At 38.8% G+C, this 22,386-nt stretch overlaps 2 protein-coding genes across 2 annotated transcripts in view; both read left to right on the forward strand.

Moving 5' to 3' along the window:
- ANKRD44 (ankyrin repeat domain 44) overlaps window positions 1-10,949 on the forward strand; it is a 137,828-nt gene extending 126,879 nt beyond the window's left edge. Inside the window, exons 20-28 of the mRNA XM_086466198.1 lie at window positions 91-208; window positions 1,093-1,309; window positions 2,042-2,129; window positions 4,108-4,191; window positions 5,447-5,592; window positions 6,472-6,554; window positions 7,181-7,263; window positions 8,389-8,480; window positions 10,684-10,949. Of these exons, the coding sequence (XP_086322324.1) occupies window positions 91-208; window positions 1,093-1,309; window positions 2,042-2,129; window positions 4,108-4,191; window positions 5,447-5,592; window positions 6,472-6,554; window positions 7,181-7,263; window positions 8,389-8,480; window positions 10,684-10,949 (1,177 nt within the window). The remainder of the gene's footprint in view (window positions 1-90; window positions 209-1,092; window positions 1,310-2,041; window positions 2,130-4,107; window positions 4,192-5,446; window positions 5,593-6,471; window positions 6,555-7,180; window positions 7,264-8,388; window positions 8,481-10,683) is intronic.
- Window positions 10,950-16,640: 5,691 nt separating this feature from the next.
- The window catches only part of PGAP1 (post-GPI attachment to proteins inositol deacylase 1), a 30,625-nt gene continuing 24,879 nt past the window's right edge, over window positions 16,641-22,386 (forward strand). The window contains exons 1-2 of the mRNA XM_086465481.1: window positions 16,641-16,793; window positions 19,948-20,101. Coding sequence (XP_086321607.1) covers window positions 16,641-16,793; window positions 19,948-20,101 — 307 coding nt within the window. The remainder of the gene's footprint in view (window positions 16,794-19,947; window positions 20,102-22,386) is intronic.

The raw sequence follows: 22,386 nt of genomic DNA on the forward strand, positions 1-22,386 counted from the left end.
TCCTGATTTCTCTCTTCCCTTAAGTTAGCAGTGGCAAGTTATATGTCATTTTATAGCTGTGACTTGTTAATTTTTGTTTTTTTTTTCTAGAACCCCACTAATGCTTGCGGTGGCATATGGGCACATTGATGCTGTTTCTTTATTACTTGAAAAAGAAGCATCTGTAGATGCAGCTGATCTCCTGGGATGCACAGCTTTACATCGTGGGGTGACTTAATTTTTACGATTCTTCATTATTTGTTTTACTGTGACTACAACTCACTTGTAAATACAGATATTGATTGTAGGGAATACTGTAAATGGTTGAAAACATGACCAAGCACAGCCAATGAGGTAAACAGCAGGACAGATCTGCTCAGTAATGCTCTACTTTTGACTTTATTTCACATTCACTTTAGTCAGTTAGCTAAAATACTGATTAGACCATTTTTTCTTGTTTCTAGGCATTTTACAATAGGAATCATTACTTTTATAACTGAGCACCTTATGAATTCTGAAAATAATTTCTTTAAAAGAACTGGCCAGCAGTTACTTCCATTTTTCTTGGGGAGGATGCTGTAAATAAGTAAGCCTTAAATTTTTTTCTAGAGGCAGTGAAACTTCAGGCAGAGCTAATCTTTTCTGGGAGTCAGCTTCTTACCCAATGTGAAGTTGATGCAAGAGGATTTATACAGAACTCTGTGATAACTGGCCAGCTGTTAAAGCAGCTTTTCATATTTCTGATGATATTCTTGATCTTTTTTTCCTCGGTTCTTCTCTCACATTCATACACGGTTTTGAGAAGCCAGACTCAGGTTTTCTGAACTCACTCCTTGTTCATCTGTTTCCTTAGTCTTAAACTCCTCCTTGCTTTTGTGCCTCACCTAGTGGAGTCTCTTCCACAGACTAGGAATCAATGCCTTTGAAAGACAGCACTAGATACATTTCAGTCTATCAGTTATCAAAGGTACTCATGAGAGCCAAGGAGCTTTCATCTCAGCCTTCTGAATCCCATCCAGGCTGTTTGATGTTCACAGGCATCAACTATATTCCATATTTCGTGGGTAAAAATCTGTATTATCTCAACCTCTTTACTCATTTCTTTGTTATCAGATTATGACTGGGCATGAAGAGTGTGTTCAGATGCTGTTAGAGAAAGAAGTATCTATTTTATGTAAAGATGCCAGAGGCAGAACGCCTCTGCACTTTGCAGCAGCTCGGGGTCATGCCACTTGGCTGAGTGAATTACTGCAGATAGCACTTTCAGAGGAAGACTGCAGTTTGAAAGATAATCAAGGTTATACACCGCTGCACTGGGCTTGTTACAATGGTAAGTTTCTCCCTGTGGACTTCTGCCAGGTTCAAATGTGGCCTCAGTTTTAGAGAAGCATGATAACAAAGCAGCCTAACACTTTGAGAAGCTTGAAATGAAGAGGCAGATTCTCTCTCCTCTACTTGCCCTCTACATAGCACAATGTAGTTAGCATTTGCTGTGTTCACTCTTCAGTTCAGAAGCCAGGGAAAATCCAGCAGTACCTCTCAGTGGCTTTGCAGCTCGTTTGCTCCTACGGGAGGACAGGGTGAAATTCTGGTTTTACTGACGTCAGTGATGAAGTTCTCATTGATTTCTTTGGGGCCAGGAATGCTCCTTTGAGGTGTCACCTTCTTATTTTTTGATGCAAGAGACCGTGTGAATAGATAGATATTCTGAACTGAACTGATTATTCTAAACTGGATAATCTGAACTTGTTGCTTAATATAAGGATGAAGCTTCCTAATACCATTATTTAAGACCATAGGTGTTTAAGGCAACATACATAACATCACATAAAAAAAGACACTTTTTTTTCCTTTCCTTTTTTTTTCAGTAAGTGTTAATATTAGCCTGGATCTATCTTGCTGCTGCCATAAAAAAAAATAGATAATTTTAGCACGCAAGACCTTATATACACATTGTGTTCAACTTTGAACTTAGTGTTAAAGTCTAATCTGTATAAGCCTAATATGAATTAAATTAATTACTTGCTTTGTGCAACACTGTGAAATGTCTGATCTCTTATAGGTCATGAAAACTGCATAGAGGTACTATTGGAACAAAAATTTTTCCGCACATTCTATGGTAATAGCTTCTCTCCTTTGCACTGTGCCGTGTAAGTAGAAATCTCCAGTAACAAACACTTTGGGGTGTGCCTGGAAAAAGTAACAGCATGAGAAGAAAGCTTTTTTTTTTTCCTGAGATTATTGACACGAGCAAATAATTTTAAAGCTGATCGTAAAATTGTGCTTACACTTCTGCTGAAAAAGTGGCAGAATAAAGAGTAGTTTTGCATAAATTTGATACACGTAGGCTATTTGATGAAGTTTTGACTTGTAATTAAGTAGCTGCATTTCTGCTCCCTTTCTAGTTTCTTTTCCCTTGTTTACAACGACACAACTACCCTTTCTTCACACAAGCTGGAACTTCATAGCTCTTCCATTCTTAGGCCATGACCTGGGCTATAGTGCCTTGGTCCGTGTAAGTATCAGCTTTTGAGGTTCCTTTGAAACCCAGTGGGTGAACATTAAGAAATTTGACGGAATCAAGATGATTTGTTTTTAGCAACAGGAACAAAGCGCTAATGATTGCTGAGACAACAATCTGTGTCTTGCTAGAATGGTGTTCTGTGCAGGCCATATTTTTTCCAAGTCATCCTCAGTTGAGTGTTTTTCTGATTTTCTTCAGAAAAGAAATTTCTTCAGAAAGAAATCTTTCTTCAAAAGACTGATCTTCTTCATGGTCTTTTTTCCTTCTGAGATAATCTCTATCTTGAAGGTTTGGTACTTCTTACCAGGTCCTAGCCAAAGGGATTGATGGATTATAGAGGCAGACTCTGTAGCCAAAGTTCTCGTATTACTTATGAACAACAAAAAGGTGGTGGCTATTGTGGGTTATTAATCTTCTGCCATGCATGTATTTTATACATACTCCTTATTCAAATACAGCAATCTGTTTTCATATGGGAAGGATTCCAATAGGGCAAAACTGTAACTTTTCATAACATATTTGCAAATGCATTTTTTTTAAAATGCAAGGTTACTTTAGTTCATAGGTCCTAACATGCTTATTAAAACATGTGCACCGCCAGAACAGTAAGGAATTAAGGACTAAAAAAACAACTGCAAACCTTCCTAATTTCTGCCTACAATTAGAATGACTGTATTCTATTCTATGTTCTATTAAAAGAATGAATGTCTTCCAGAAGTAATGATAGGATTTACTGTTGTGTAGGCTTCCCTTCTACAGTCCACATCATTGGAAAGCAGAAGAGTAATTTGTCATGTATCAAACTTTGACATTATAAAACCCCCAGTATATTGGAGAAATAAAAGCATATGTAAAGCACTGTTTTTACTCTGCTTAAAATAAAATAATTTATGGCTGAAACGTAATATTTGCAATCTGAATTTCTAGTGATGGCTTTGAAATATTTTTTCAATATTTATATTCTTTTAAACTAGTATGTAATTCTCAAACCCATTAAAAATGTGTGCAACTTAAAAATGCATGCAAATTTAAAATTAAAACAGCTGCTAATCCAGCATGGCTGTGTGATAGCTATACTATATGTCCAACACTCTTGCTAAACACTGATCATTTTCATAATGAAATGAGACAAATTGACAAGAACCAGAAAGAGTGTTGAGTACATCCATCACGGAAAAGTATTAAATGCGTGAGTTGGAAGAGATGTGGACTTCAGTACCTAAAACTTTAGGATGAAGCTTTCCATATGAGGTATCTTGTGACTGAGTGCTTTCCAGATCCAGGTGTGTTCGACATATAGACTAAAGGATTTTAAGGTATTAAGCTTTTAATCCTAGGTTTGTGCTGCACTTTCAGTTACCTTTGTGCATTATGAATTGCAGGATCAGCTTTGCTTTAGAGGCTAAAATTTGCAAATGCAGTTTGGTTAAATGGAGTGATGATGGATTATCAGAAATGTGACTGAAAGCATTAGGGCAAAGTACGTTAGGATAACTTAGAAATAACCAATAAGAAATATTAATGGGAAGTGAAGTAAATTAATATTGGAAAGCAGGAAGAGATGTAGACTTTTTACCTTTTTGAAAATGACTTTTCTTTGCCAGAATCAATGATCATGAAAACTGTGCATCACTGCTCATCGGAGCCATCGATGCCAGCATTGTCAATTGCAAAGATGACAAAGGAAGGTAATAGTTTCTTAAACAAATTGCATTTCATCTTCACGAATCCATCTAGTATTTTTCATAATTCTTTCTGAACCTCTGGAACTAGTTCTTACCTGATATGGTTGAGCTAAGACTTGTCGTGCTGACTCAGACAGCAGTTTATACTGCAACAGAGTGAAATGGTGGCTCACTTGAAGCAAGAATTCTATAAAGTATTCAATTTCATAACACATATGAAAAGAAATACAGAAGAAATAGTATTTTGTTTGTTTAGAACAGCTATGACTATAGGCTGTTTCCCTGAACCAGTTTTCTTTGTTAAATATTTAAACATGTTTATCTTTGTTAAACGGAGTGATACTATGTACACATAGAAACGTGTTTCATTAAAAGCTTCAGTGTTACCTTAGCATTCTCAAGGCACGCAACTCCAGACATCTATGCAGGAAGTAAGACTGATACAGCAAAAGATATGCATTCAGCCAAATCCTTAATTTGTCACATTGATAATCTCCTCACTGTGTGTATATGTGTGTGTGTGTGTGTGTATTTAATTAAAAATTGAATACTTGTATCTATTAATTAAAAAAAAGCAAGACCTTCAGTAATGATGATTGCTTACTCCTATAAGGGTAAGTCCACCTCACCCTTACTGATAAGCAAAACCTGAAGTAACACTATGAGCTGGGTTGTGTACCAGCTGTCACACTTCAGTCCCAAAATGCCACAGGGAGACAGCGATTGAATTCTAGTGTCTTGGTCCTGTGGAAACTGATAACCTTCAAAGTGGATAGAATTCCTTCTGCTTTTTATAGGAATACCATTATTGTAGCTTGTGGCTGCAGTATTTTTTACTATAGCTTAAAATACTTGAGTTTTTTTTAAATAATGGATCTGTACTTTTCTGATAGTTCATCCCATCTTAGGCTTCTTTAAAAAGTAAAATCAGATTAATAAGAATGAGGGATTGTACTGCTTTTCATATTATGTAGTATACTCCATTAAAATAAATATGTTGCTAATATGAGATTCTTCACAGTATCATATCCACCTTATGCTTCCCTTTTTTTAAAGTTCACATTGCACCAGGACAGGGACTGTAAATATTATTTCAGATGCTGCTACTATAATGTTCCGCCGGTGATAACTCAGAAGTTTCATAGGAAAAAAAAAAAAAATTAAAAATATCTTGCGTTTTCAGGTTCCTGGGAAGGTAAGTAAACAGGAAGACTGTCATTCTTTAGCAACAGCTGTGGTGGTGTTACTTTCCCCACAGAACGCCCCTTCACGCAGCAGCCTTTGCGGATCACGTGGAGTGCCTCCAGCTCCTCCTGAGTCACAGCGCACAGGTGGATGCTGCGGATCACGCAGGGAAAACACCTCTCATGATGGCAGCTCAAAACGGTCATGTAGGTGCTGTAGGTGAGTACATCCTTGCCTCTGTTTGTCTTGAAGGGTGAGTGCTACTGCAGTTACTATCCCAAATAAGTAATCAGTTTTTTCCTGTGAAAACTGAGGAAGGAAAATAAATTGTGTGGATGTCTGTAAGAAGCTACCTTTACATCTGTAAAAAATTTCTTTTTCTTCTAAGCCATTGTTTCTCAGCAGTCTTGCTGAAAATTTGCAATAACAAACTTGAGTCTTATTTCCTACATCCTTAATAGCACACTGTAAAGAGCATGGGGGGAGTAGTAATTCTGTTCTGTTTACTTCCTTGATTTTATGGTGCAGTAAAACTGCACATCTGAAAAAGATTGTGTAACCTTTTTTTCCACTCTATTATGGGAAGTGCTGTTCTCGAAGTGGCAGCTATCAGCAGCTGCTTTTCCAGGCTACACTATATACTATAGACATACAGATTAGGGTCGTATTGGCTTAACAGAATTTCCTTTCCTCTAGCTTCAACAGCACAGACTGCACCCTAAATTCTTTATACCCACTTAGTCCTCTCAAAGCAATATCCACAGTTGTTCTCAGGAGAAGGTGATTCAGGTACCTTCGGGGGATTTGCTGATCTGCAAATGGGGAAGTTTATAAATAAATTAAGATTAATATATATTTGACAGTTTGGGGCACAGTGAATGACCTATTAGCTCTGCCTTTGCTTGCTGATTAACTGCACAAGATTAGTCTGTTCTCATTCATTATTTTCACTTCATCTTCATAAAGCTTACATCCCATAAAAGGCTTAATTGATTTGCATGTATGCAAGTGTATATTGAAAGAGTTAATTTTTTCTTCTGTTTTCACATGTTCGTCTGCCCATTGGGTTTGTTCTTTGATTTCTGTTCTGTACCTCAGACTTCTTGGTGAACATTGCCAAGGCTGACCTGACATTAAAAGATAAGGAGTTGAATACATCTTTGCACTTGGCTAGCAGTAAAGTAAGTTGAAGACCTCTGTATGCTTCCATTCTCTTCACAGTCTGTGTGTACGTGTGTGTATGTTTATGCTCCTAAAAATTTTTCTGCAATGGAAATGTGGTGGTCAGACATGTGGTGAAGAAGGGAACATTGTTCCAAGCTTTTTCTCAAGTCTTTTTCAAGGTTTAGTAAACTGAGAAACTGAAGGGATTTTGTAGTAGCTTATTGATAATACAGAAAGGCATTTAAAGACTCAGAAAGTATAGTATTAGTTTCTGAGATTAAATCACCTCTTTCTATGTTGCTGTGTAGTTCTAATAAATCATCCATGGAATGCTCTCTCCAAAGAAATAGTGATCTTCTCCAAAAGCTGAGGAGGTGAATTCATATATAATGAATGGAGGGTTGAGAGACAGGTGAATGCCTAAATTTCTAAATGTGCTAAAGCATCCTAGCAGTGGCAGTTCATAAATGGTATTTTAAGGCTCCTACAGTTCACCTACTTACTACACATCCTTAGAAACTGTAGCATGTTTTGTATTTCAAATTGAGTTATTAAATTTCACTTTTATATGTAACATTTCTTTTGCCTCAATTTCAAACTCCTCAGCAGCTTAACACGATTTGTTTTTTTTCCCCAACTACAGAGTCATGAAAAATGTGCCTTGTTAATACTTGACAAGATACAAGAACAGAGCCTTATTAATGCAAAAAATAGTGCATTGCAGACGTAAGTATAGCCTGATCCTCTCAAGTTTAGTTGACTTACAAGAAGATTCCAATTTAGCATTTCAAATTCATGTCTCAGATTTTTTCATAGAACAAAAAAGTTAATTTCTGAGTTACTTTTGAGTGCTTGCCCTTGAAAAGATCAGATTTGTCCTGCATTTTCACTTTTAATTTGGATTCCTTTGATGCCAATTCTGTACATAATCTGGTGGAAAAATTATATGAGGTCATTGAAGACTATATCAAAATGTCTGTTAATCATGTGAATGTGTAAGAACACACCTGGCATTTTCTAGCTTGTTGAGCTTCACCTTCACATAAATAATTTATTTAGACTTAAGGTGGTACATTTAATTTTTAGAGGGTTTTTTAGGTGATATTTTATGTGCAGCTCCCCTCCATACCATAAATTATCAGCAGAGTTAGAACCATCAATATTCTTACTCCAGCTGCAACTGTTTGACTGGTGTGGGGGAATCCCACAGTGGAAGATTCAGCCACGAGTTCAGGTGGCAGATCATCTAGTGATTGCGGAAGAATTCATTCCATCTTAGCCATTTTTTCCCCCTCTTCCAATATGAAATTGTTTTTCCTGTCCCACTAGCTGCCCCCAAACAGGAGCACTGGGTGTTGGCCCAGAAAAGGAGCAAACCAGTAGTTACTTCTAATTTCCAGCTGCTCTGCAGTAACAGAGATTAGCAATCGAGTATTCAAGGATAAAAAGGCAATACAATGATTTTGAACAGTCTGTAGTAGCCAGAATTAAGGGCGGAACAAAGGCATTTCTTCAATCTTAGATTCATTTTCCTTTTAAATGTCAATTCTGTGCTGCAAACAGCAGGAAAAATGAGAGATTTCTAAAGAACATCTTTAGACTGGAAAGTATTGAGCAATCTTCATGTATGTAAAAGTAATTATATTTGTCTTGTATGTATGTTTTATAGATGTGGAACATGAGGATTATTTTAAAGGCTGTAATATAATTTAGTGCCTGCAATATAACTGTAATGATCCAAAGAAGGAAAACATTCTCTTTCTGATTCTGGGTATGCTTTGAGCATTGCCTAACTTTTTTTAGAAACTCTATTTTAAACTGAACTTGAGTTTAGTTGTTATGTTTTTGTAGACCTCTCCATATTGCTGCACGAAATGGCTTAAAGATGGTGGTTGAAGAGTTGCTAGCCAAAGGGGCATGTGTCTTAGCAGTAGATGAAAATGGTAAGTAAATAATTCACTTTGACAATCTTCAGTAGGACCAAACAGGTAGTTTTACAACAGACCGAAGCAATAGACTTAAAAGCTGATGGTAGACATCACTGATGCTTTTATCCTTCCAAGAATAGACAATGAGCTGTGTGAGTACCTGTTATAAATAAAAAAGATACTGTTTATTTTTCTTTAATATAAAAATGTATTCTAAACATCACAGTGGTCCCTTTTACTGTTCATTTTGCATGTACTGTCAACAGCTAGTCTTTTTTTTAATGCTTGAGTGCAGTGGTAACTTGAATTTCCTAAACATGCAAGTGGCACTGGATAATTCTGACGCCTTGCAGAAGAATTAAGGATTATGCATTCAATCAGCGCATGTTTTAATGGGTAGGAAGAAAACCATCAACATATGTCTGTTTGTGTCCTAGTTCATTCTGAGATCAAAGCTTGTGCTTACCAATTGTTTGACCTGACCCAAGATGCAAGTAAATTACTGTTGCCTCATAAAATACATGATTAGTTAATACGTCTGATAATTTTGTTTCAGATCTCGGTGAAGTCCTTCCCTAAACATTATAAAGCCCATAAAGGGCTGTGCTTCTATAATTAACGTTTTCAAAAATGTCTTCCTGAAATAAGCTGGTCTTTTTTACAATACTGACTTCATGACATTAATTAAACAATTTGGTACCTCCATCTTCCCATATCTGTAAAGTAACAATAATAATACTCACCCATCATTGCAAGACATTTGAGATTTATGAATGAAAAGAACTGAGTGGTGAGTATTTACTATTAACCAAATGCTACGCAGGTTCACTTGCATGCATGAGTTCCACTGAAGTCATCTGACCCTAACTTGGGTTTAGAGATAGGGAACAGAAAAATGAACCAGACTAGCTTCTAACCGCAGTTTTTATCATTAAAATTGTACGTACAGATCCAGCTAACTTGCATGTATGTAACGAATGAAAATTAAGTTTAAATTTTATACACATTTAATTTTTCTAGGAAAAACTGCATATGCAGTTTAAAAGAGAGAAATTTAACTATAATCTTAGTATAAGTACAACTCTAAAGAATACTCGCGCTTGGAACTGAGTGGAAGAGGAAATCCTGTTTAGGGTATGCATGCACTGCAGTCAGTGCTTAAATGTGGGTTGTTTGCTACAAAACAGTACTCACATTTGTCCACCAAACTCATCTACACTGCAGGCATTCTTGGCTTACTTGAGGCAGTGGGATATCAGTAGTGGTCATGGCCTCAGACTACTGTTGCTGAAGCACTTCAGACGTAGCCATCTGCAAAAGAATTTGTTTGCTCTTAGTGTAAAGGAGGGGTTGTTGGAAAGTGCTGGAGTGCTACACAGCAGCCAGCAAACTGTATAGACAGCAAGTGTAAGCAGCATCCTGGTTCCCAGGATTTGCAGATGTGAAGAGCTGTTTTAGGGGCAGCGCTTGGACAGGAGCCAAGTTAAACTGCAGTGAAGACAAACTTTTAATAGCTCCCCAGTTCTTTGTTTTATTGACATCTGTATAATATTAACGTTGTATTTAAAGTGTATGCCATGCTTTCCAAATACAGTCATTATTCTTCTAACATAATGAAAATTTGGGTAACTAAACATCCACGTAGTCATACCTGCTATACGTGTACCACGTGCACTGGTCCAATTCTTTTCTCTTATAATTTAGTTCCTAAACAAACTGCTTTCTGAGTTGAGTAGATATTCAACCGATCAGTCTTCAAAATTGTTTGCTTATTACTTCAAAATACTTTTAAACTAATATCTTTTATGTTCTAATGAAAGTCGTTGTTCTCAGAATGAGACTTGTTCATATGCACAGAAACTGAAGCCAGTTTCTGTCCCTGTTGCTGCACTCCCATGTTCTGTATTCATCATACTGTCTCTGCTGTAGAACTGTGTGTTTAGCGAATGCTTTTATTCATATCGTGAAGTCTGTTTGCTGCCTGATTTTAAAAAAATAGTGCTTGTTGTGGTCACAGTGATTTAAATGCTCCATAAAGTGTGTATTTTCCCAGCATGTCTAATTTGAAGTAAGTAACAAACCCCTGTTGCCTGGCATGATTGTAACTGAACATACATCTCCTGCTTACGACGTCAGCTAGAGATGTATATGAGGAATGCTCAGTGCCATTCTCAATGCCCTTAGTACTAACCATTGCCTTGTCTGCGTTTGTGCCCAGGTCATACGCCAGCCCTGGCTTGCGCTCCTAACAAAGACGTGGCTGACTGCCTGGCACTCATTTTGGCTACCATGATGCCTTTTTCTCCTTGCAGTTCAATGACGGCTTTCAACTTCGTTTGTTTTAAAAAAGACAATTTGGGCAGGACACATCTCTGCGATGGCTCCAGTATGGGTAGCATTAACTCCTACAGTAAGCCCTTGAGTAATAACGTAGGAACAGAGGATGGGTACAATGAAAATGATTCAGATTCTGAAACATTTTGACTTTTTGGTATTCAAACCTTTTTTTTTTTTTTTTTTTTTTAATTTTATTTCGGTTTTATTTTTGTCTTTTTAAACAGCTTAAGTCCCACGGCTATATTCTCAAATATTATTCTTGACAAGTCGGTTATTGAAAGATTTGTAGTGTTGATGAGAATCAAACCTTTAAATAACAAAGTTAGAGGGATTTACTGGAACATATTCCCATTAATGTTCTGCAGCTTTTCAGCTTCCTGATGTTTTCTTTAGGCCCTAAGTGCCCCTGTGGAAAGTCTCTACCTCTTATTTCAAGTAGAAAAAGAGAAAATGCCTTTTTTCTTTTTGACAGCACAAATCAACAGGGAGCTGTTTGTAAAACGTTCTTACATGTTTTAGCTGTACCTTTAGTACACAAACATATTTCCAGTGTAGCCTTCAGAGATTCGAGCATCACCCCTTTCCTATGTTTGTCTGTTTCCTGAGTCCTGGGGCTCTGTTAATTAGATATTTTTTTTTTACACAGACCAAAGGTAAAGTTGTATATCTGAAAACTGCCTGTATTACTTTTCTACAGGAAATGAAACCTTTTACATTCTGCATGTATTAAGCACTTAAACGTACAGAAGGCACTTTTTACAGTTCTTAGTTGAAGCATACAATGAGAAAAATATAGTTATTAACTCTTAAGGCCAAATTTTACTTGTCTCACCATATTTTCCCATGGACATTCATGGAACCACTTGTGTAAAATGAAAATCACTTGGCCCTTATTTTTTTTTCAATTCAGCACAAACATGTACGGTTTATTTGCACTACAGAATTAGGGTCATTAGATGTTTCTGTCACCTGAGCCATTAACCATGAATCTAATAACAGAAAAGAGAAGAAAAAAAATAAAAGGAAAAAAAAAAAAATCCAGTGTAGACAAAGGTGTATGTAAAAGTTTATAATGACTTGCCAACTTAAATGCATTTTTTTCCTTTTCTATGCTTAAAAAACTTATTTTTACTGTAAACAGTATGGAATTTTAAAATACTTTTGCCAGTGTTTGGATTAAGAGAGCAAGGTAAAGCAATGAAAGTGTAACACCAAAAGTTGAAATACCAGACACCAGAAAACATAGCAGCGTACCGTGCAGGGGATTGGAGATACATGCTAAAAAAGCCTGTTGTCACCAGCTTTTAAAGCAATGTCAACTTTGTGAATATGTTTACTCCTTCTGCCAAAGTTTCTAGGTCAAACGGACCACGACCCTACTCTGCAAGAGATGTACAAAAGGACGAATGAGACTTTGTAAACAAAAAACAAAAAATAAACAAAAAGCTATCATGAACTAACCAGCTGTACCAAGAGGACCAAAATGCTTCAGTAATTAAATGGAAGACTTTGCTACTTTTATTTTTTCTTCAAATGTGAGTGACATAATGAAGTAGTTTTTCTAAACCATAAAAATATAAACTTTTGAGGTAATGAGTAGTCTTGAGTGAATTTTACATTTTATGATGCAGGTTTCAAGTTGACATTTGTAACTGATGATGTGTTGACCACAGTTTGGGGTTTTTTCCAGACTAAAGAATATGTTCACACACTTTTAATGTAAATGTGTTTATATTTATTTGAAATGAAACAAATGCCCAGGAAAAAATAACTATGGCTTGTTCTCCTAGTTAGCATTTGTGCATACTGTTATACTGTTTGGCATGATGCGAAATGAAATGTGAATCTAGGCCAGACTGATGGCCTGAGCAGAAAAAGGAAGGGCTGATGCCCTTTGGGAGAGTGCCCGCCTTCCTGCATGGAACGCAAAGAGCGAGGCCACGGGCTGTGTTGGTAAAACGCAGAAAGCAACGCACCTTCCCTCATTTACGAGCGTAAGAAAGGGATCCTACCCCTTGCTAGACCAGTGAGAGAACACTGTACAGCTACAGGAAAGAGGGGAAAGGTAGTCTAGCGTGCAGTCATGGTGTTGAAGTTCCTGTGATTCACGCTCAGGCTGTCAGTACACGCTTTCGGCAGGGTAGATGAAAAGTCAGGATTTTTATTTTAGTCGCAGTTTTTAGCCGTGTTCCACTGAATTGTTAAAAATCTGTTGGCAGATGCCAGTTCTTTAATTAGGAAAAATATTTAGTTATTAAGTTTATTTGCCTTGCTAAAATTAAATATTTTTTCCTTGAACATTAGGTAAAATTAAATAGTTTTTCCTCGAACATCTAAGAAATTTCCAAAGTTTACAACAAAAAATCACAAGGGATAGCGTCTTTAAAGGTGAACATTTCTTCTCCCTCAACACTACATTTTCTGCAGTAGAATGACAGAGCACCTGAAACACTGGTTTTCTCCTCAGAAATAGCACAGAATGACATTTTTATGATTGATTTTTCTCAACGTTTTTGCTTTTAAAAGTTGCAGAATAGCAATAACCACCTTACTTTAAGCACTGAAAATTAGAGGAGAGATCGGTTGTCAAAGTTTTCAGTGGTGTCTGTTCAGAAATTAATAGAAATCCCCATTTTTTTTTTTTTTTTTTATGTGGAATGAAGGCCCTGAAAACAAAAAAACAAATGGGAAATGCCTGCTGGCTGTGTAATAGCAGGATCAGCCTTTCAATCGCATTTTAACCAGAGATGTAGGTAGGCTTCTTGGCAGGATTAGTGGTAAGTCTTACCCTGAAATACAGAAAGTTGCGCTATCCTACATGAGGTTGCTTCATTAGGAGAAAAACAGCCCTCTTTACAAAGATGATGTTGGATTATTTTAAGCAGCCATTTAAAAAATTTCAGTATTTTTACTTGCTACCATACAGAGTTACTGAAAATACTTCTGTGTATTTGCAATACCTCGTAACTCTAGTAATTGTGTAGTGCAACAACTGCAGCCTCTGAATGATGTATATACAATGTTATTGAAGCATAGGTGATTACTGAATTACTTTGCTCCTTCTAGGCACTAAATCTGAACTTTATTGATGAAACTTTTCTGTAAACTAACGATGATTTAAGTATGCAATATTCCAAAAATCATAGAAACGTGATTTGTTAGCATCGTAAGGGCATTGCAGAAGTCATGTTGTAGTTACAAGGAAAACCTTCATGAGCGAGACACTTGAAAGTACTCAGTATTGGCCTATCCCACATCTCACGTGAGTTACCAGAATTCCTTTTTTTTGTATGCTAGTACATTAATCTGTCATATAGTTTATGTAGACATAAATTTGTATTTTAAGGCAGGTATTTAAGCAAGGGAAAAATTTTACTCTTGTAAATAACCACCTTGCCTTTCTGTGGACCTTTTACAAGAGTAGAATTAATCATACTCAATTGTTGCACTTAACCCTGGATCCTGCAATTTACAGTACATGGACGAATTCTGTGTCTGCACCAAGCAAAGGGTATTTGGGGAGGGGCAGCCATCTGCCCAGGTATATCAGCAGGATTGTTTCATCCTGTATTTTAACGACAGCTGCAGGTGGAATCCATAGCAGGATGGGGTCCCAAGTCTCTCCCATAAATACTGAGTTACAACCTCCAGACTGCCTGAAATTGCTGTGAAATAGCTCAGGGGATTTCTGTTCATCGCTACTAAAAGGGCACCATAATGTGTTTGGTACTTTTATGCAGTAAACCACTGCCAGATTACTGAATTAGAACAAACACATAAAATGAATTGTTTATCCATTGTACTGTGGAGAAACTTGGTTATGTATCTTGAGGATGATTTTAAAGAAAAACTTGTGATTTTTATTCTTAGTCATGTAAGAAATATTAGAGTGCCTTTTTATATTTGTGTATTATGGAAATGTTTTGTGAAACTCGTCTTTTTTTTTTATTATTATTTGAGTGTTATAAAAGCAATATATTACCAGTAAATTTTTATTTCAGACCTTCTTTGAATGTATAAAGTGTTTCTTCTTTTCATGTTCTACCTGCATTGAAATGAAAATTAATATGCTAAATTTCTATAGGAATAATGTATAATTTTTGCAGTGCTGAAAATGCTTTCTTATTACACAAAAAGTAAACCTTAGGTCAGTGTTATAGGAAAGGGCGTTTTAAACTAGTGACAATCTGAGTGTGTGTATAAAATGTAATTTTATGTGTTTCTTATGCAGTGATCTACATATTAAAGCCAATATCTTATGTTTTGTAGGTTTTGTCTCATATTTTATGCTTTAGCATGTGCAATATATCTTTACAAACCATGGTGATACGAATCTGGTGCCAGTGTTATATTTTGCATAACATTTGTAATAAACAATATAAAATATTGTTTGATTATTTCAGTGGGCTTTTGTCGGTATTGTTTGCTTTTGTAAATTGAAGTTTAAGGACTTGGGTAAACGTCACATACGAAATGAGGAAAAAGGCTTACTTCAGTGAATGACTTGGAATTCAACCTTAATCTTCTCAAGCACAGTTTAGTAACTTTTTCAACTACTGAATGCTGTATTGATGTAATGAAGAACCCTATCTGTAAACTACTATTGTAATGCATTCAGATGGTTATTTTTACAAATAAAAATGGTACAAATACAGTTGGAAAACTGAGTAAATTTTGTTTCTTTTAAAGGAGGGGAAGGGCTTAAGTATTTATCAGAAAAGATGATGAAAATGCAACTAAATGTATTTCTACTTTATACTTCCCTCATATGTAGCTACCCCTTGTCTTAGTCAGCTGATGTTAGTATTCCTTCCTGTCTAGATTGAAAAAAAAATCAAACCACTAGTAATTTATTTTTTGTCTGTTATTAAGTATTTTACTGATAGTTTTCACTGATGAGCAACACCAGCAATCGCGGGTGTGTCACGTATCAGGGTGGGGTACTAGTGCCAGAGACTAAAATCTAGTGAAGAAGCATGCCTAAAGATAGTAAAATACTGTTAGAAGTGCTTAATAAAAGCAAGCAAACAAACCACACACACACAGCCCCCCCCCCCCCCCCCCCCAACCACCATCAACAATGTCTTTTACGTGTTGAGTGTCTGAAGCCTTATTTATTTGGATGTTGAGCCCGAACTGCCAACAGGCCAGCAGCCTTAAGAGCACATGCATGCTGCGGTTTGCGGGTTTATTTTCGGCAAGGTAAAGAGTAGCGGGGTCAGCCCCTCGCCTCCCTGAGTGCCGGCCGAGGCTCCGGCCCGGCTCCTTCGGCACCCCCGGCCTTGCCAGCGAGGGGCAAATCGGCTTCTCGGGACAACCAGGGGGCGTTTTGGAGTCCGCAAATGCCGGTGAGCCGCCGCCACTGCCTCCCCTCCAGCGCCGCCTGAGGGCCAGCCGCCTGCTGAGGGGAAAGACTCTCCTCACGGGCCTCACCCGAGGGCCGCAGCAAAGCAGGCACACCGCAGCGGCACTGCGATGACTTGAACTCCCTGTCATGGACACGCCTCCCCCCCCCCCCCCCCCCCAGCAAGCTACCGGCTGGGGGAAGCCCGTCGGTAGGTTCCTGACCTCCCCATAATGGCCCCCACGGCCGCGACATGGCGGACTGACCCTCCTCAGCCTGGCGGAGGGGCTGCCAGCCAAGCGTCGGACCTCCCCAACATGGCGGCCGCGCTCCCGGCAGCGGCCAGGTTGTGGCGCCAGTCCGCCCGCCCCGCCTCCCGGGCGGTGGCGCTCCCCGCCCCGCCGCGCCCCGCCGTTCCTGTGTGCGCGGAGAGCCCGCGGAGCGGAGGGGGGCTGTGCTCCGCTCCGCTCCGCACCGCACCTCGGCGGGGCGCGATGGGGCGGGCGGGCCGCCTGCTGCCCGTGCTGGCGGCGCTCTTCTACGGGGCGCTGGCGGCGCTGGTGCTGCTGGGGGTGCGGGACGTGCTGTTCCTCTACGAGGAGAACCGGTGCAGCATGACCTACATGTACGAGTACCCTGAATATCTGGTGAGTGCGGCGGCGGGGGACGATGAGGGAGCGGGCGGCGGTGTAACAGGTGGGGGCTCGCCGGTCCCGGGGCGCCGCCGGGGCGGGGTGCGGCGGCCTCGCGTCGGGCATCGCCGCCCGCATCGCCGTGGCCGGCAGCCGGGGGCCGCTTGCCTGAGGCGCAGCCCTCCTGTGGCTTCCTTCCCTCCTCTTCCCTGCCACAGGGAAGGGAAAGGAGCCCCGGTCGCGCTCAGCCGCGGGAGAACCGCCGCGCAGGCAGCTCCCGGCTGCGGCCGTAACTTTCGGGTTAGCTGAGTTGCCGCCTCCTGAGGCGGCCTCTGCAGCGTGTCAAGCCGTGTACGTGGGGACAAAATGAGCTTCGGCTTATTTGAGAGGTCGCTCTATTTGGCAAAACGCCCTGCTTTGGCTGCATCACGTAATGGTGCACCTTGGAGAGCTACAGAGCTACCTGTAAAGTGCGGAGGTGTTTCGTACTGCCACCTGTGCAAAAGGTGAATAGGAAAGCTTCCCATTTTCTAACCTGTGAATGCCTGTAGTTACCTGTGGTGCTGGTAAAACCGGTCAGAAGCTCAGGCAGGCTTTTGCAAAGGAAGAGGCTGGGCCAGGTCCTCTGACAGCAAAGCACAGCTCTGTTAGTGTCCGGGAGTTTGTCTTGTACTTCTTGGTCCTTTTTGTGGCTTTATAGCGTGCGAAGCAACTAATGTGTCAAAAAAGTGAATAACTGGGGTTCAAATATGAGTGTGTTCCTCAAGCTAGCAAGTGGTAGTGCAAAGTCTTATCGGTGAGCGTTTTGTAGGTGGCACATCCTACAGTGTATGGGAGAACTTGTAAACCTGCCTGAAGTCCTTCTCGCTTTGCTGATGAAGCCTTTTAGAAACTTCTTTGAAAAAACCCTGGATCAATCTGAGAGAGAGGGCTGCTGACGGAACTGTAGTTTTCCAGCCACGGTATTATGGCTTCATAGTGGGAGGATGTGAATATGTGAGTATATGTAGATTCCGTGATACTGCATGCAGTTGTTAGAAAACAATTTGTCTTTTTAATAGTAGTTCTTACTACAGGATTTTTATGTCCTATTAAAAGCATCCCAAAGCATAATTTGTTGACCCCTAAACATTTGTTTAGCATTATCTAGAATATAATGTATGTTGGAAAATATATGAAGTACTGTAAGTAATATTCTGTTCTGAAATAGGTTGCAAGCTGTTGTGCATAGTAAAGAAGATCGTAAAACAAAACCTTAGTACCTACATTGGTAATGAAGCAGAAGGTTAATTTTTGGATCTATTAACCTTCGTTCACTAACCTTGACATAGTTGTGTTAGCCTACAGCAGAGAACCTGTGTGACGTTATTGGCAGTTGTCTGAAATTCTCATCTGCTGCCACGCAGCTTTTGTACTTACTCGTTATGTCAGGGCTTAAATTCTAAGCATCTTTAGGCAAGTGTTAAGAGATGCAAGGCTTAAGGGTAAGCAGTAGTTCCATGTAGGAGGTGCAAGTCGAAGCAGGCTATATTGCCTCTCAGAATTTCTATTCCCTGAATAATCAGGTTTACTGTTTGGAAAATAGTACTTTGTCGGGGGAGAAATTATGAATTTGTCTGGGTTTGCTAAGGCATTGTGCTTTTGAAGTACCTCTTTATTGTTGGAGGCACTGTTGGTTTAATTTTCAATGTCTTTGTAATGCCAGCATTGGTAGGAAACCACAAGGCAGGAACATCAGGTGACAGGGACCTGTCCTCCCTTCCGGGTTGGGTATCGCATTACAAAATAAATAAGTATTTGAGCAATTAAACATAGGAAGCTTCACTTCTTTTGTGTCTAACTGTGTGGGCTAGCTCACAGTCAAGGTAATACTAAGTGATGGAATTGGTTTGGATTTTTTTTTTCTTTTTTGTGCTTACCATCTTTTTATTGCGTGAGTTGTAGAATTGTAGTATTTGAATTTAACCTACCTGTGTCCTGTTCAGTTAAGCTTGGGAAGAGATTCGGAAGTTAGTAATGAGGACTTTTTCACATAAGCCTAATTTCTTTGGGAACCAGGGCGAAAAACAAAGCCTACACTGGCATTGTAAAAAGTCACTGTAGCTCATTACAACCAATTATATAACCAATGTCTTGGGAATTCAGAGATTAAAACCACTGTCACAGAACGTGAATGTCTGTGTTCCTTTGGAGTTACAATTGCCATTTTGTTATAATATTTGAGCATTGTCATTTACTGAAAAAACTCAGTATTTTGCTAGTACAATTCTCATGGACTTTGTAGGTTTTTTGCTTTCAACATTGACTCAAAGAGGGGCCGCTCATTAGTTTTATGTTCTTGAAAGGAACAGCAACCAATTTGAAGGCTAAAGCTAAAGGAAGTCTTTAGCTGAGGAGAGACAGTGAAGAACAGGGGAAGGGAAAGACTGTTTGTGGGCAGGGAATTAAAGCTAAATCACCTTTAATGTAGATGCAATAGAGAGACACAACTGAAATATCCGAAATAGAGATGCTCCTAATTCGAGAAAGCGATTAAGAGAAACTTTAGAGACGATTTCTGATGAAGACTTGAGTTTAGTTTATCTTATTTGTCTCTGAATTGTCATAACATGAATAATCAAATGCTAGGTGCAGTAGCACATCCTTGCTCTGGGTTATGTAGTATCGGAAAGGATTCCAGAACTGTTCAGGTGCATCAGGAATAATAAGGATCACTCACGTGCCCTAGTTTCTGGTCTCAAATTCTCATGTCCTGGGAGAAGTGGTTGGGTTTTGACATGGGTTGCTTTGGGTTTTTTTGGTTGGTGGGGGTTTTTTTGTGTGTTTGTGTGTTTTCTTTTTTTTTCTGCTTTTTCCCCCTGTAGCATAAGGGTAGGTTTACTTTATGAATGTACAACTTCAAAAGATACAGTTAAAGTTAATAGCTGTTTCAAGTAAGTAACTGCAGCCACTCGTTATGTGCAGTAATACCTACTTAAACAAAATATTTGATGTTTTATTTTTAATTTTTTTTTAAGCAATACCCAGTTTTTCATTCTGTATTCCTTAGACTGTAATTTAAATACATAAACCAGAAGCCAGATCGTTTAAATGACTCGATAGCCACTGTATTTTCTTGTTTGCAACAATATAAACAAAGTATTTGGTTTCTTTTTAACTTTTGCAACAGAAAATAAAATTACCCAAGAAAACAGCCAGACGGTACCCAGCATATGAGCTCTATCTCTATGGCGAAGGGAACTACGCTGAAGAAAACAAAAATCTCCTGTTGACAGGAATTCCAGTTCTCTTTCTTCCTGGGAACGCTGGTAGTTACAGGCAAGGTGAGCGTTTAGCTAAGTTTCAGGTATGTTACAAAGAGCTCTCATATTTGTGCATTGGTTAGTGGTAAGAAGTTTTCTGTTTGAAATAATATCAACAAGAGTCATAATGATTGATGGTATTATGATGTAGATATCCTTGTTAGTCCATGGTTAATTCCAAAGCAGACAAAATACGTTACTTTTGTTTGAAATCAGTTGAACAGTTGAGCTATGATATTTTTCTGGAGTGAGACTTCTAACTTTTGAAAGCCAGGAACAGTACAGTTTATGCTGTACTGTGGCAGCACTGCACTCTTGCTGTATTTTTGATTGCAAACATCTAGTTGGTTTTGATTTGTACAGTGTTTAGTGGAGTTTTACCAAATAAAACAAGACTTGAATTTGATTAGAAGAAACTGAACAAGCTACCATTGGTGATGTGAAGTAATTACATGCTATAGAAATGAGCATCATCTTGTGGCTTGCTCTGCATTTTCATTATTTCCTGCTCCTTTATGTAGCGGTGTTTTTTCCTTAGCATCATCTTCCCACTTTACACATAGCCTTCTTTTGTTTTCCAGGTTATTCACTCTTACGCTTCTAGACTCCAAATGAAAAGAAGTAATAGTTCTAAAGCATTTTTATTTTTCACTGTAAATACTGAAGCTAGTGGTTTGATGAACATGAAGTATTGAGTTTAAGTGTTTATTCAAGTATCCAGTGTTCCGTCCAGGCTGGGTTTGTCAGACCATTTTTTTTGTTCTTTAAAATGTGCTTTGAAACAGTTAGTAACACTCTCATGATGTTAGCAAAATTGATGTGTTTGTATAGGGAAAACCACTGCAATCTAAACTCTGATGTCTTACTGTGATAATTTTTCCTTATATTTGCACTAAACGTGATAATTAAATTATCTGATTTCAGAGAAGCTTTACATAGTTATTTTCTTTGAGAACATGCTCGCTTAGCTTATAACAAAGTAAAATATTTTACCAACTCCTACTTACAGAAAACCCATACAGACTTGCAGGCACAATAGCATCCAAAGATTATGAACATAATGATTATGAGAGATGCCATATGGACTTGTGTAAATTGTGCATAAAGTTTTGCAGATCTGTGAATTAATGCTGCCTCTAAAACCAGTACATCACTATGCAGGAAAGAGAATGGTACTTTCAGGGCATGTTAGGAGCTAATGTCCAGTCTAAACCGCCCCTGGTGCAGCTTGAGGCTTTTGCCTCTCATCCTGTCCCTTGTTACTTGGGAGAAGAGACCTATACCCACCTCACTTACAACCTCTTTCAGGAGGCTTTGGTGTGTTACAGGCGCTTCTGAAACACGTTAATTCATCCTCTTTCATGGGCACTAAAATGAACCTTTTAAAACTTAGAAAATTCAGACTTTGAGTAAAAGACAGTGGTCAGGTTTAGCGATTGGGAATGAACCTGAGATTGGGAGAATTGAGATTGTGAGTTGTATTTTGGGATCTGTCACACACTTGCCTTGTGATCTTTGGCGATGTTCTTGTTCATTTTACCATGACCTCCGAAATACAAAGTTGTGATAAGATATTGATCTTTTAAATGTTATCATTTTTTCAAACCATTTTGAAGGTGTTCTTATTGCTTTAGATGGAGTTTGTGAAATAATTGACTAGAAATTAGATTTATTATTTCCATCATGCTGATAATATCAGTTTGAACATGGGAAGTATTTCGTAAATATTGTTTTCCCATTTCATGTGCTTCACTGAAATTTGGTATGTTAATTTCTGTAGCAAACTTTCCTGACTGCAGGCTGCAGATCTCAAACTGTTGCGCTCTAGAATCTTGCTTCTGTGTGCTGCATTTGGGCAGACCTTTCTGGCCATCACTGGTTATTTTATATACTCACTTTTGGGACTTTCCCTTTTATTTTCTTCTTTCCCTACCATGCTGCATTTTTTTATTTGCAGCTGTTACTGTTCCCGTCCTGCCATGTCACACTGGAAACTCAGGGACAATTCTGCACTCAGAAGGCTGTATTAAATAGCACCTGGGGTTAGACGGAGAGGACTGGTCGGAAGCAAGACCTTTTACACAGAATATTTTCTCCCTCAAGGTTTTAGGTGGAAAAGTGTCCTTTAGGGTTTGGTTTCCAGTCCCTGTACATATCTCGGTGGTGTTTGGGAATGTTGTCCTAGAGTTGATGGCCTTCAAAGGAATTTTAGGAAAGCCTCACAGTAGCAGTATCTCTAGAGCTGAAGTCAAGAATGCTCATTTTGCCTTCTTGTCCTCGTGGCAGTAAGAAGGTGCAAATGAGAT

The sequence above is a fragment of the Leptosomus discolor genome, chromosome 5, assembly GCF_034619465.1.
Source record: "Leptosomus discolor isolate bLepDis1 chromosome 5, bLepDis1.hap2, whole genome shotgun sequence".
Classification (NCBI taxonomy): Eukaryota; Metazoa; Chordata; class Aves; order Leptosomiformes; family Leptosomidae; genus Leptosomus; species Leptosomus discolor.